The sequence below is a fragment of the Leptosomus discolor genome, chromosome 15 (genome assembly GCF_034619465.1).
Source record: "Leptosomus discolor isolate bLepDis1 chromosome 15, bLepDis1.hap2, whole genome shotgun sequence".
Classification (NCBI taxonomy): domain Eukaryota; kingdom Metazoa; phylum Chordata; class Aves; order Leptosomiformes; family Leptosomidae; genus Leptosomus; species Leptosomus discolor.
The window spans coordinates 1,436,407-1,451,294 of NC_141405.1; the positions used below are offsets into that span (position 1 = coordinate 1,436,407).

The 14,888-nt window shown below is 38.5% G+C and overlaps 1 protein-coding gene across 3 annotated transcripts in view; it reads right to left on the reverse strand.

Annotated features, from left to right (window-relative positions):
* The window catches only part of TEX2 (testis expressed 2), a 35,718-nt gene that overhangs the window by 2,179 nt on the left and 18,651 nt on the right, over window positions 1-14,888 (reverse strand). For all 3 annotated transcript variants that reach the window (XM_086473631.1, XM_009951568.2, XM_009951567.2), the window contains 6 exons: window positions 14,171-14,320; window positions 12,650-12,749; window positions 7,826-7,958; window positions 3,299-3,421; window positions 1,078-1,287; window positions 724-844 (listed from right to left, as the gene is read on the reverse strand). In XM_086473631.1, the coding sequence (XP_086329757.1) occupies window positions 724-844; window positions 1,078-1,287; window positions 3,299-3,421; window positions 7,826-7,958; window positions 12,650-12,749; window positions 14,171-14,320 (837 nt within the window). The remainder of the gene's footprint in view (window positions 1-723; window positions 845-1,077; window positions 1,288-3,298; window positions 3,422-7,825; window positions 7,959-12,649; window positions 12,750-14,170; window positions 14,321-14,888) is intronic.

Consider the following 14,888-nt stretch of genomic DNA (forward strand, 5'->3'; position numbering starts at 1 on the left):
AACGCCCATACTGAAGCCATACAACGTCCATTAACACAAGCCATTTAGTTGCGTCGTAAGTTGTAAATGAGGATTTCTGCACTTTCCATTAAATCGAAATGGCACTACAGGAACCATACCAACTTCTCTTAACTCTGCTGCTTTCTCAGCTCTTACCCATATACTTTCAAACTGCACCTTTAATGAAACAAGCAGGTTTGATTTCTGGTTGATTGTACAGGTTGGAGTCTGGAATGAATCTGGTCACTACACGGTTTTCCTATCCTACAAGTATTTGTAAATTTGAAGGTTTTTTCCCTATTTTGTACTACAGTCAATGTGATTTTAAAAAAATATTTTAAAGGAAGTAGTAACAGAACACCTTACTGCCTCATCTGTTCTTAGTTTTAGACAACAGTTTGGCCCTCCAACACCTAGGAACATGTTTTTATTTAAGTACTACAAATGCTGACATGGTACCCATTTCAAAGAAATGGCATTTTGGGCTCTAAAATTATACTGAAAGTGCTAAACCAGATTTCCATCCAGGTCTATACATGGTCTTGAGACCATCCCAGAAGTCAAGTTTCAGCTGAGTTCTTATCATCCTTCCCACTGAACAACAAGCAGTGGGGGTTACTACCTAGTCTTGAATGAAATACGGGACATGCAAAAATTAAAAACCCCAACCCTGTAATAGGCCAAAAGTATCATGAATGAAATGAAAATGTAAAAGAAACACACCTGAAACTCTTGTTCTAGTTTTCTCTCTATCCAGTCAGTTACATGCACCAGAGTCACTTCTCTCTCACCAAGTTTTGGCCGAGCTTTTAATTCCAGGTAGGGAGGTCTTCGAAAGCCATACCTTAGGAGAGGACACAGGACAGGTTTTATCATAAACACTCCAACAAAGCATATCCTTAAATGTGTTAACTGTCAATGTTCTTTTAATAGCAGTTTCTACCTCATTTACAGCTAGTTTGTATAGCACCTCTTCCAGAACCCATTTCAGCTGCATTTTACCTTTTTTCTTAGTTACAATCCCTTGGGTAGCACACACCTGAAACACTGCCCAGTTCCGCAGTGAGTTCCTCTTACCATATCCTGTCAGTAGGTGGAGGTGGAATGTTAATTACTAGCGTTCCTCTGCACTCTTGTACTTCAACTGTTAGCAGCAATGGAGTATTGGAGACCTCTTCAATTTTCTTCTTAATGAACTCAGTCTCTGTTGCTTTCTGAAAGTATTTTGACTTAGTAATTTTATCCACAATTCTCATGATCTTACTTGTCCGATGTCCTCCGACATACCTTTAGAGAGAGAACAGAAAAAGAGTACGTCAAGGTAATTTTCTTAAACCTATTGTTTGCTAAGACACCCATGGATTTCCTGTTAAATCATTAGAGTTTTTGATCTAAAAATTCTAAACAGATATGTATTCACATGTCCAAGCAGTACCTACCTACCAGAGCCTGCACACAGCAGCCGTACTGTCAGCTACAAGTGTCTGGCAGAAATTCTGTCCAGTCTGAACACTCCTCCTTCCCACATGGCGTTGGAAATGCAACATTTTTTACAAGTGCAAATATACTTACATCATTTATGCCAGCAAGCCGGCATTAGAAGTGACAACCTGTCTATTACCATCCTAACAAAACTGTCAAGACACAGATGCACCAAGACATATGCACATGAGCACAGAAGGCCCAACCATCATGTCTAATCTGTTTAACCGTGTGCGTTGAACAAAAAGGTATTTTAAGGTATTGTAGCATTTATGAGCAGTATAAAGGTGGTGAAAAAGAAGCAGAAAGCAATTCTGGCAGTAGGTGGAATGATATGGCAAAAATGGTTAACTACGCCTGCAAAAAGAGGCTACTTTCCTTGGCAATAGTGTCAGACAGCATCCTGGCTTTTAAAACAGATGCTTTAATGCCTGAATATGTCTTTTCTCACACCTACCCCATCTCAGAAATATACATTCTAAGAACAGCATGTGTGATATTTTCACACACTATATTATACCTAATTGTAGCTTTTGATGTTATGTAGCAGACATAGCCTTGCTAAGGAACATTTTCCTATCCTAATTCATGTTTATCGAGCCTTTTACAGAACTTTTTCCTTAGCATAAGACAAGAAACTCCTCAGCTGATATCAAAGGGGTGAATTAATTTCAACTTTTGGATTTTACACTAGCTGTAACTTTACCCAGATAAAGTAGTTACTCTCTCATCAGTTTCTATAGTGGTAGTAATGCAGATTTTTGAAAGGTGTAAGGAAGTTCTTTCAGTATTTTACTTAAAAATTCTTTGTTCTCCCTCTTTGTTCTTAAACAGTTCTTTATATGATCTATATTTTTTTTTTAAATATGAAATACAGCTATTGAAATAATTCAAAAAATTCATCACATAGTTTTCAAAACTCCAAGGAAACTCCTTTGAACATTTTGAATATGTCATGGAGCCTTTTTGGTATATTCACTGTAAAAAAAAAAAAAAATCACTGAGATGTGTTCAGACATAGGAAACATTGCGATTGTCTGAGCCATTTTACAGTTACTACAGATTTCTCGTTGGATGGCATAATTTCAATCAGATGTAAAAAAAAAAAAAAAAAAAAATCAGAACAGCAGCCAAAACAAGAATGACGTGGCAAAGCTGACATTTGGAAATTTCCTTTAAAATTCTTGCACAGCACCAGAGGGCAGCATTGCACAGCCCAGACACTGAAAGCCCTTTGAGAAGGGAAGGAAAAAAAAAAAAAAAAGAGGAAAAAAAGAAAACCAAACCAAAACACAAAACCCTGAGCCAAGAAAGCTAGGCTTGAGTAACTATTGTTTTCTGAAAGAAAAGAACACACTGTAAGTAAGGGATCCGCAGGATCAGTCTGGGTACAATACTGTATCCAAACAGTGTTTCGAGTTCACACACAAAATCCTGTTCTTGGCTTTGCTACCAGGCAAGACACGCTGCAGCAGGTCCCCACAGGTTCTCTGGCCCAAAGACTTGACTCTCTCTGTAATCTAACAGTGAAACAATTAGGAGGTGTCAAATGGAGCACTGCGCAGGCCGCTCTGCAGAAGCGCTGTACGGTGAACGATGCTCCCCGCACGCTAAAACGCTCGGCAGAGCGGCTTCCTTTCAGTTTGTCGTACATGGCTTGATTGCTGCTCCTTGCCCTAGAAATGGAGTTGTGTCTGCTTAATTGCTTGGATATACTCACACTCTGACACCCTGTGTGACAACGAGCATTATAGGACAGGACCAAGATATCAGTTATATTAAGGAAAGCATGAACATCACTATGTAGACTGCTCACCCTTCTGCTCCTGGAGTCACCTGCTTCTCGCCTGCCAATTCAGGAGCATCATCCTCTTCTGAAGACCCAGCGCTGGAGGATTCCTCATCACTGTCTGCAAGACAATATGCCCTTGGCCTGAAACTGAAACAATGCAATTTCCAGGTCAAATGTAATATTCTTAAAGAGCTATTCATCATGTACAGCTTTGGCTGACATTTCTACTGGAGAATGAAACATCTCTATTATAAACTCTATCTAAAGAACAAAACCGAAGCCAGTCTGTCCCAACTAGCTTCAAAACAGAAAATCTGTTTTCTCCAGTGGAATGTAACCCTGCATAAAAGAGGATGGCACTGGAATGGCTATTCTACATATTCGAATCAAATGTGGAGATTATTCAAAATACATTTGAAAGCATCCCTGCTGCTGCTCACGGCTTTCCACAAAAGTTGGGCAGTATGTAGGCCGGACTGTTTTTTTTTTTTTGTCTATTTTTAGAACTCAGACAAAGACATGCTTTTAAATTGAAAGGTAAGAACACGCGATCCTGTCTTGTACTAAAAGCAAACACAGGACTAACTTAAAATGACATCGTCTCTAACCAAATCCCAGAATCCCTCAGAGATGTTAACTGAGGTGCTAACATATATACCCTACCTTCACAATGTATATACCTTATCTTCACAGAGCTTTTAACCCAGGTCAATAAATTCCGTTTTGTCTACTACACGTAATTTTTGCAACATAGATGTATCTCCAGCAATGGTAACACGTGCAGAGCACAAGAGAATTGATCTTTGTCACCTGCCTCCAAAAGGAAATGCACAACGCTCACATTGGCAGAGCAAAGTTGTCTCAAACTAGCGATTCACCTTACTGTAGCTACAGTGTGTGTCATTACTTGCCAATTTCATGCAGAAAAAAGGCAATTTTATTATCAGAGGAAGTCTCACATATCCCTGGGAAGTAATATTTTTTAGATGTTTTGCAGAGATACTTTTCTCCCATACAAATTTAGGCTATAGTCTCCCTTTAGTATCTTTGCTGGAAATAGTCCTTTCCCTAGTATATTTGTAGGGAAAACAACCTTTGGGCTGTGAATTTTTAAGCTACTCTGACACAGCGAATGATGTTTACAGGATTTAAGGTTTTGTTTTGGGGTTTTTTTCAGAAGAGAGTCCAAGGTAGAACAAAGCAAAGAATGTCATGGGGAGAAGAGGAGAAAAAGGTAAAGTAATGAAACAAACAAGTGCTGCTCTTGGGCGAAAGTATCACAGAGTAGTGACCAGTTCCTAGACTTCAACTACGGAAGAATTTATGTACACAATCACAGAAAAAATTTCAAATCTTTTAAACAGATTACAATTAGGGAAGGATACAGTGAATACACTTCAGTATTAACAGATCTCTACCGAATGCAAGAGCTTGAAATAGTTACACAACACAAGATTCAAAAGCACGTGGGTTTAGCCCTAGGGACTATACCCAGGACTATAATATTCTACAGCCTGTTCAGAATACAGTTTATAGCTGCATTGTCTTTCCTTTTGTGTGTGTGTGTTCTTGGAAATTTAGTTGAAGCATTTAATAAGCTCACACAGGGCACGGACTGAGGCTACTGTCTGCTATTCTGTACACAGAACGAACTGCTAGCTGCTGTATGAAGTCCTAACGCAAAGGGACAGTTCAAGCACAGCGCACAGCACTCCTTCCTAACTGCCTCTTCACCCACTGAAGCAGTAATCCCATGACCTCTCTACACTGAAGAATTTTCTACCCAGGCTATGGAATCAGAATCACAAACCTCCTCTTCTCACCCAGAGGTGCATTCTGTACCTGCAGAAGAGTGAAACAGCACACCAAACGGAACCACCTCCCTGAGGACTTCGGGGGTGGTGGATGGTTCATGCCACTGGCCCAAATAGCAATGCTGGAGCTGTTTCTCAGAGGTCATTTCACATTTTTAGGTCAGATTCAAACCAGACATTTTCCACCTGGCTGTGACCTCACTTCACTTTCCTGTGCACATCGTACCACCCAGTTCAAAGCACACCCAGTGCATTTTCAAGGCTCTCAAAGGTGTCACCTTCTTACAAAAAAGGTGTTTTATTTGCCTGGGTAGCAGGGCCCTCTGAAGTGCCTCCACAAGCATGCAATGACTGGCTAAGGCCACAAGATTTCCTCGCATTAAACAAAGCAACAATAAATAAGCTTGAGTGAGATTTCAGGGGATCTCTGCATACAATGGACCATTTATATGACACAAACATTGGCAGAAAACCACTTTGGAGCTACAGTATTGTTCCTAGGCAGATTGCACAATATTTCATGAATTGCCATTTGTCAGTTTGTTTTTACATGGTACAACATGGCGAAAAGGACTGACGGGGTAAGAAACTGCGGTAACTTTGTGTTAGCCTGCCTCCATTTGCCTAATCTCCAGTACAGTAGAACCTGCTACTGTACTAATTTTATAAAACTGGCAATTAAATAGTTTTCCACCCTTTTTGAGAGCTGCATTTTCCTGAGAGTTGCATGCAAGGCAGCGTTATCAAACTGTGTAACAGCACACTTCTATTTCAAACAGTAACGCAGCAGCAACGATAGAATGGACTGCAACACTGAACCATTTGTCTCACTTTACACTGACAATATCCACAGACAGTTAAAACTCAGTGCTGTTTTCTCCACCCTCCTCTTTCTGGATGAGTAGATGCCTTTCTTACATGTGTTTGTGGTTACTGCATCTCAAGAGGTGGTTTGTTCTAGGCTCTTGAGGGATAGAAATGAGCACAAGTAACCAACATGCATCACTTACAGATGATACAATCGTGGATGCAGGCACATGCAGAACAGTTTGATTTGTCACAGCAATTGTCAACTGATACTTAAAAAAAAGCCAGTAAAATTAACCAACACAAGGGAAAGCACAGATGAGAATCAAACTATTCTATACTTCTCAGTCTCTTTGGTTTTTTTGTTTATAATAGCTATTGTGTTTAAGGTAAAACAAACAAACAAGCAACCAAAAAAACCCTCATTCAAACTAGAATACTTTAGACTGCTCTTCATGTAAAGCTGGCATGGAACCTGGCCCTGAGCAGCTGAAACATCACAGCCATGTGCAGGGCGCAGGGAGTTAACGGTCATACCTTCAAGTAATTGGTTGCTTAGCTACAGACATTTACATCTGCGTTGCTGGGGGCCTATTGCTCAGCTAGAATCAAGCTGATTTTTAAATACAAAATCAATGCATTCACTAATTATTTCTGAGGCTGTTCTCACACTGAACAGATATAAAAATACACAAAGAAAACCCTGAAGGGATGGGGAAGAAAAGCAAGAATTTGATTTGTATAGACATTTCCTTCTCTATCCCCCATTCTTTGGGTGGACAAGATTTTTCAGAAATCTCACCTACCAATTATACTGATGTAAATTCAGAAATACTTATTTCAAGCACTGACAATGAGAATCTAGGTCTATGTTAAATCCTCTGAATTTCTACTAGTGTCTGAGATCATTCAGCCATTAGTTTTTTCACATTTATTTTCTAGTCATGACTACACTGTAATACAGTGCTGCTGTAAGTATTACTTCAAGATGCCTCAGAATAAATGGTCAGAGCTACGACACAACTATACAAAGCACCTGTATCTTAATTCTGAAAGACCACAACATTTTATTCATACCTAAACCAGTGGCTAGATTTAGAGAATATTTTCTTGATTTGTTGGCAGCGGTTGTACACTAAATCAAAGACCACCTAGTTCAGAGACTGCAGATTTCTGAAGTACAAAGAGAATACAGCACAAAGAGAATCAACACTCCACAGCTGACGGGATGGATATTTGACAGCTGTCACTCACCAGGTTAATACAAGTGGACAGACTGATGAAATTCAAAACAACATCACAAAAATAAGTGGGAAAGCACAAATACAAGTTAGGTAAGTGACAGTTTGCCTGTTTTCTAATTAGTTCATCTGTAAGGCATTTCACTTGGACACAGCAGGGAAACAGAAGTAGGATACAAGGAAAAGCAAAGACTGAAGTAGGGGCATGATTGTTCCCACGATGCAACAAAGCTACTGAAAAAGTCTTTACATAACCATTACAGCCTATTTACCTTCCACAGTTGTTTGCTGTTACAGGGTTTACAGCTGTAGCTGTACCACGCTGCAGTAGCATGTTATGTGTGTCTATCTCCGTATCTGCAAGTGTCTATCTCCAATATTCAAGTCTTAGTGGCTAAGACTCCAAATCAAGCATAAGATAAAACTAAATTTTAGTCACAGAACTTTTTAAAATCCTACTAAAATATGTATTAAAAAAAATGACTACAAAAGCCTTTTACTGAGACAATTATCAATGGTGTAATCAAACCTTAAAGTTGCACAGAAAGGCCAAGTTCTACACTCACATGTATGCAACCCCCCACAACTCCCTTCAATCTATTGCAGAGCCAGAGTTGCATATATGTAAGGAAAATTTCACTTTTTCATTATGGAAGCTCTCTCTTAAGTCTATCATTGCAATACCTTACCCTTCTTTGCCAATCTCTCCAACTTTAAGCGCTTCACCAAGCGGTTCTTTTCCAAGTTTGGTCAAGTTCATCTTGGTCTCTAGTGTCATTAGAAAAGATCCATTGTAGGACATTTCCAAATCAATCCAAAGTCCTAAAAATTAACAACAACAACAGAAAGATGTCACTTTAAGAACAGTCACCATCACTTTGTTTTGGTGCCAAGCCAAAACCCATTTAAGAAAAGTCTATATATCGCACTTTTTCCTAAGAGAAAAACTACTTTTTTGTCAACCAATTATGTCACTAATTTACAAATAATTAACATCTTATCAAAGCAAGTTTTCTCTTCACATTAAGCTTATGGAACAGAGTTGAATGTTCAGATATAAGCCAAAGCCACACTGAAAGACAGATCAGTGAGTACAGCCGATGATCTAAAAAAAGGCGTGTGATTTACACACACTTAAACTGCTTAAGAGATCTGAATCAAGATAAAGAAAATAGAATACAATCAGGGATTCACTTCAAAACTATTTACAGTACTGCTCCAAGCCAAACAGTAATGGGGACACTCCTCTATATTACTTACGCTGTCCAAACGAAGCAAAACTTGAAATCCCAGAGCAATATTGCTTGTCACACATCACAACCTATAATCTCTTTTGCTTTCAACAACGGTGTGTCGAAGCAGTATAAAAAGGTTTGCTCAGTAACTCAGCTATAGGCATTCTTCTTGCGACTCACAGCAAACAGGGTCATTGCTTAAAACAATTCTAAACGGGTAGTATTGAGTTAAATCCAACTGTCTGGGCAGGCTATTCGCTTATCGCAGTGACCATAAGAATTGTCTTTGGAATAATTGCAAGATTAGGTCCTGCCTAATCGGTGGGACCCTGCAGTCTCACCAATTAAAAAAGGCTGTAGGGTATTTGTGATTCAGAGATAATAAATCAGATGCCACTAAGCATAGATTATGCATCTTCCTTTTCCAAACACTGCAGCTGTACACATATGCCCTACCAATAAGCGGCAGATCCAACCACTAATGCATTCTACTTTTATTTGCTTATTTGGAAGCAATTAATGGTAACTACTCCTTGTGTTTGATTGATCTAGAAAAGACACACTTTTTCAGTTGAAAAACTGTTTTGTTTTCTACAAAAATGTATTAGAAGAATGGCATTGTCCCCAATCCCACCCATTTATATTAACAGAAATCACATAGCTCCCAAAGACCAGGTCATTGATACGCTATGAGATTACACATTGGAAGCAGTACTGAAGGCAAGCTGCTTCTTTACCAACCCAAATTATTCTTTTCCATCATACAGCTGTTCTGAAACAAAACACAAGAACTTAAACACAAGTTTATGAATTTTTCCTCTTCACAGTAACGAAGTAGCAGTAAGATCATCAGAAACAAGAAAACAGCTAAAGAGACCTTTTGGATAACAGTGAGTCAGCATGCTTCAAACGGCAATGTTGTTTTAGCAGCAGATCAAATTAAGCAAAGGATGCCATTACTGAGAGGGAAAATTCCTTCTGGCCAGAAAACATTCATACTCATTTTCCAGAGGGAAAAAGGGAGACAGGGGAAGGAGAGGGGGTGAAAGCAGATGGTACAATTTATTCAGTTATCTGTGGTTTCCTAGTCTTGAAACAAGTGCAGTAAATACTACAGCATATGCTGTCACCCAAATAGGACTGTATTAATAGAAACAAGATTTTTTTTTTCCCCCCCTAACATTGTCTGTTAACGAATTTAGTTACTTAGAGGAGCTGTATAATAAAAAATATTTTCCTTGTAATCAAGCACCGGTAAAAAAAGTACAGATGAAACAAAGCACATCAGAACTAGTAACTACATTTTAAAGCCTCACAAAAGGCTACTTCAAATGACTGATTGCCTCAATCACTTAAAAAAAAAAATTCTTAAAAGTGTTCGTTCTGCATACTGGCCTGAAATTTTAGGATTACTTTTTTTGCCCCCTTGTGTGGTTTATTCATAGGTCAACTTACCAAGCAAGCATTTCCAATTATCATCCCCTTATTTATTTACGGCCTTTTAATTATAACAGCAAATCAAGGTTTTTTCAGTAATTATTCTCTGCAAGCTCTTAAAAACTCAGATACTAAAAGTTCACATGTCATTCCACAATATGAAAGAAGTTACAAGGATTACAAGGTCTGCCACAAATGTTGGCTTGTTACAGTTTAACTGAACAAAAAACTAAAGGAGTTAATTGTTCTCACTGCTGTTGGCAATTAACTGAAGCCAAGTGTTGAGCAGTGTCCTAAATCCCATCTCATGACTTAGAACTACAGTCTTTGGTTACAACAAAAGTTATGAGAACAGAGAAAGGAATTTTTAAAAAAACCCAACATTTAAATCTAGGCAAAGAGAAACACTCTGACAAGAACCCCAAAGCCTAAGTTCATTTAAAAAGAAACCATGAAACCACTCAGCAAGCATCATACATGTAACAATTTTAAGAAGTTTTCACTTTGTTTTCTGTAACCCAAAATAAAATTTCTACCAATGGTGAAGCCACTTTGCTACTGGGAACACCAGAAGATGTCAAAAGTACTGTGGAGAACCTGCTGTCCCACACAGGAAGCATATGACAAGAAGCAGCAGTATGTTTCAGTTCCCCAAATACTGATTGCACGTGAACTTATTCCATCTATTCCATTTTATTCCTTTAAAAAGACAGTTTTTGTTCCTCATAACAACAAAGTAATCTGCTCTTTTCAAACATGCTTTGTTTATAAAGCTCAGTGAAAAATATACTTTCAAGAAGTTTGGAGCAAAGCATCCAGTGTTTTATAGACAAGGCTTTTCCCCAAAGAGTTGCAAGTCTCAAGTGAGATAAGGGGAAACAACAGCATTTGGATACAAGAGGCAGCATTAGTTAACAGGTTATTTGTGTCCAAGAAAATTTTAATAACTCCCTAAAGTCTGTTTTGTTCACACTTTTATAAGGAAAAGGTTAGAGCTTACTAACCTTCTCATGCTTTTAGCCAATGATTTACGTAGCACAACATTTTTTATACTAGTGATAAAGTTTATTTATTTCCTCCTAAATTTCATGCATCTGGTATTCTTGCAAAGGTCTGATGATAACTGTTCATCTGAGTTAGAGAAAAGCACTGTAGTAAGAGTGGCAGACAAATGAGCCTTACATCAAAACTACAGTTAAATAAACCTTAAAAAGACCAGGTCCAAACTATATAACATGAGCAAAGATGAAGCTAAATTGCTTCTAAGCAGACTGGCTTGTTATCTAATACTGTGCACAGCTGAATTCTATCACAAATTCTCCATCCTAGGGAACCACTATTGCTTGACCTTTGAGAACAGTGAGCAGAACTGAGATCCTGAAGAGACAAACCACTCCAGTGAATAGAACCCCCCTCAAACCCGCCAAGTTCAGCCCTGTAGCCTCCTCCAACCAGCACTGCAAGAAAGGACACGACACTATATACCTGCTGCATGTTCCACACCCTCCTGCTCTGAGAAGATACTACATAAAGAAACACAACAGTCTCACTTAAAACCACCGTGCACAGGAGAGCTAGTGAAGATTGATCCCGTTACCATTTTCAGCTAGTTACCTGTTCAAACTTCGCTCTGTCCATGTTGTTATTGTTCTAAATACGCTACTGAGACTTGCTGAAGTTTGGCTCATTGCTGGCCTGTAATTTAGAGCCTCCCTAGAGGCTCTTAACACTCTTAACAAGTATTGTAAATTCATTAAATTCCTACCATCTCACTACCAGTTTTAGTGGTTTTAGCACCATCTAGAAATTATTTTGATATCTTAATCTAAGAGTTGAAAGAGCAGGTTTTGGTGGTTTTGTTTGTTTGTTTGTTTTTTAAATTTGTTTGCCACACAATCCATAGCTGCATCACAAGAGGTCCTCCAAGGAAATATTTCCCTTTAGACTAATTAGAAACTTCACACTGAGTTAAATAATTCTCTTTCACTTCTCCAGCCCAGTATAACGATACTGTAACTAAAGAAGCGAATACAGTGAGAGGGGACAAGTTAAGAAACCCTTAATAAACTCAGACACTTTAAAACTAAAAACTCCTCTGATTACATGCCTTAGAAGAAAGATGGCATCTACCTCTCCTCAGCATGTAGAACAAATACTCTGGAAGCTAAAAAACATTAAGCCAAGTTTGTCTTTTTGTGAAACTACTTAAGTGACAAGGGTATCCTTAAATATACTTCCTGTGACAACATGGAAGCCAGAAAGGACAGAAAAGAAACAGTTCTGATTCATAAAGCAGCAGTATGAAAGTCATTCAGCCTAAAACAAAATCCATATTTAATATTAAGGATATAAAACGATGCTGCATTTTGAAGTTTCTTTTCAAAGCAACACTGTATTCTTGTTTTCTGAGTTATTACAACTGTATTTTCTGAATCACTGTTTTCAGAAAACGGCAACTTCTCTTGAAAAGAGCCAAGTCTGTTTTCTGCTGTGGTACAGAATCAGATCTGTCTTGAGGAGATATGTGTTGCTCCCTGTAGTCCATGACAGAGTATCAGATAGAAGTCTGCATCTCTGTTGCACACAAATTTTAGTTTAGTTCAGCAATTATTTCCCAAGGAAAGACACAATCATATGTCCGTATCTGCAGAATTATATTTATACCAAGCCTGATGCTACTACTATTGAAGATAGAGACCACTTGGTATCTCCTCAGAACGAGCTCTTAAGTGTACCTTCCTCCGAGTAAAACACCCACAAGACAAACAGATCAAAATTCTGTTTGCCACAGGTACGAAGGCAAGAACCTGGCAAAACCAGAAAAGGAAGCATGTATTTTACCTCTGTGATCAACAGAAGGTTTGAAGGCTTGAAGGATTTTCGGCACTGCTATTCCCATGTCAAGCTCAGTTAGAGCTAGCTCATTCATGAAGTACGGCAGCTACAAGAAGAGAACGCAAAAAGCAAATCCATGTTATGGAACTAAACATCACTGTTTCCTGAGAGAAGAAAGTTCATTAAACGTAAGGAATGGATTGAGCTGAAAAGCCACCTGTGAAAGAACACAAATATGATGATACAAACTTCTTCCAATTCTAGGATTTTGCAGTTATCAGTTTCAAAACAGTATTTTAGGGAAAGATCCAGCATCTAATCTTGGAATGTTTTTAAAACTATGCTGAAGTTCAGATGCTGACCTTAAACCTCCAGCATGCTTTTTAGTCAAAGCACGTAAAAACTCAAGGATGAAGTGTAAATCCTATTTTACCGTGAATAAAATTCAAAGACTTCTTTGGATTTTAAATTCAGTCACATATTTTATAGTTGCAGTTATATCAACATCTCAGCTATTCTTATCTTGGGCAAATTCTTTCATAGCACATTACCTTTTAAATCTATATCATAATTTTAGTATAACAGAGGCACAGAATCACAATTATTCAGGTATCTATTTACTCTAAGTATTTCTAATTTATAGAAATTCTATCATCTTCTGTAAACAGACAGTGCTTTAACCTACCAAAAATACAACCACTCCCTGTCTTTCCACTTAAACCGTTTTCAATGCGATGTTTGGGTACCCTGCTATCCCAATTCTGGAAACAGCCAGGGCAGAATTAGGTTACTGCTTATTTCCCAAAGCACAAGCAACGCTATCTTACAGCTGCTGCTGGCAGCTGAATTTCAGAGCTTTTGTCAGGAAGACATCATCTTCCTTTGCCATTAGGAACAGGCAAACTCCTCCCCAAACATCAGGAGCTAAATAGGCCTGTGATTAACTGCTGCTGTCAGTGAAGTTATAGAATGCAAAGGGATGACCCAGAAGTCATTCAAGAGCACCACTCCTCCCTTCGCCCTTTGAGCTTATGCAGTTGATGCACAATCCTATCCTATCACCCCACAGACAGCTCTTTCCCCAACTACTACTCTCACTGACCTCTCCTGCAAGTAGTGCATGTCTGAAGTTTACAGGAACACATTAGAATTGTGGTTCCTTGACCTCCTCCATCTTAAAGGCAATCTACTATTTCCCAAAGCAGATTTCATAATTTATAAGCAGTTCCATTTATCCCTAAAATAAATATAATAATGCTTCTACTTTTTACAAAAAAAACTTCACAAACTGTTAATCCAGCTGTAGTTCATTTGAAACTGAAGCAGAACATTTAAACATTTGAACATGTTGAGATCCTACTGTGAAACGGACAGCAAAGCTGAACTGCAACTCTGTATCACATTTATTTACTTGTTTTTTACATATGAGTGTGAAATAAATGTTTCTTCTACTGTTTTAGAACTCAAAGACTATGTGATTGTTTTCATCCATAAGGTATGCGTAGTGCAAGTCTCCAGATCAGTTACCTTTATTTTGCTAAGTTTCATTTGGATCTTCTTTGATACTAGATCAGACCAATACTTTTCTCCTAAAAAATCCCAAAATATTCTTCCAAGCAAAGCATTCACCCAGGCCTCCTGTTCTTCTTCTTCAGCTTCCACATGGGCATCTGGTAGCTGAAAACACAGAGCAGGTTATTCAGCTCTATAAACTCTACAAACTAAGCAGAAGAGGCCTCATTTACAGTGGGAAGTTCAGTGTTATCGCCTGGGTTAGCCAAGAACACAAAGTGCTCAGCACAGATAGAAGCGTTTCAACCACATCAGCTGGCCTGACATGAGCTTGCTTGTCATCATCCTGACATGCAACAGAGTGAATGAGACCACATAGATATAGATTCACCTCTGGCAATGAAATGAGAAAGTTGTATGTAATTTAACCTTTGGCAGAAAAAACAGATAAGCCCAGCATGGGCAGACTTAGAAATGTGTCTGTAGTAGAGACACTCCCTTCCCAGTAGGATCTAGAACAGCTACTCTCCCCTCCTTTTGTTCTAGCAAAAAAAAAAAAAAAAAAATAGGAAAGCAAGAGCCAATCTTGCATCCTTAAATCCAGTTCAGAAACATCTCAAATATCTATAGACAAATGCAGTACAGGGAAACAAATTCGTCATTCCATTGCTTGTATACAGGGTTCAGGAAACCGTATTGTTCCTTCTGCTGCATTAAAGGTTTTGTTTGAAGT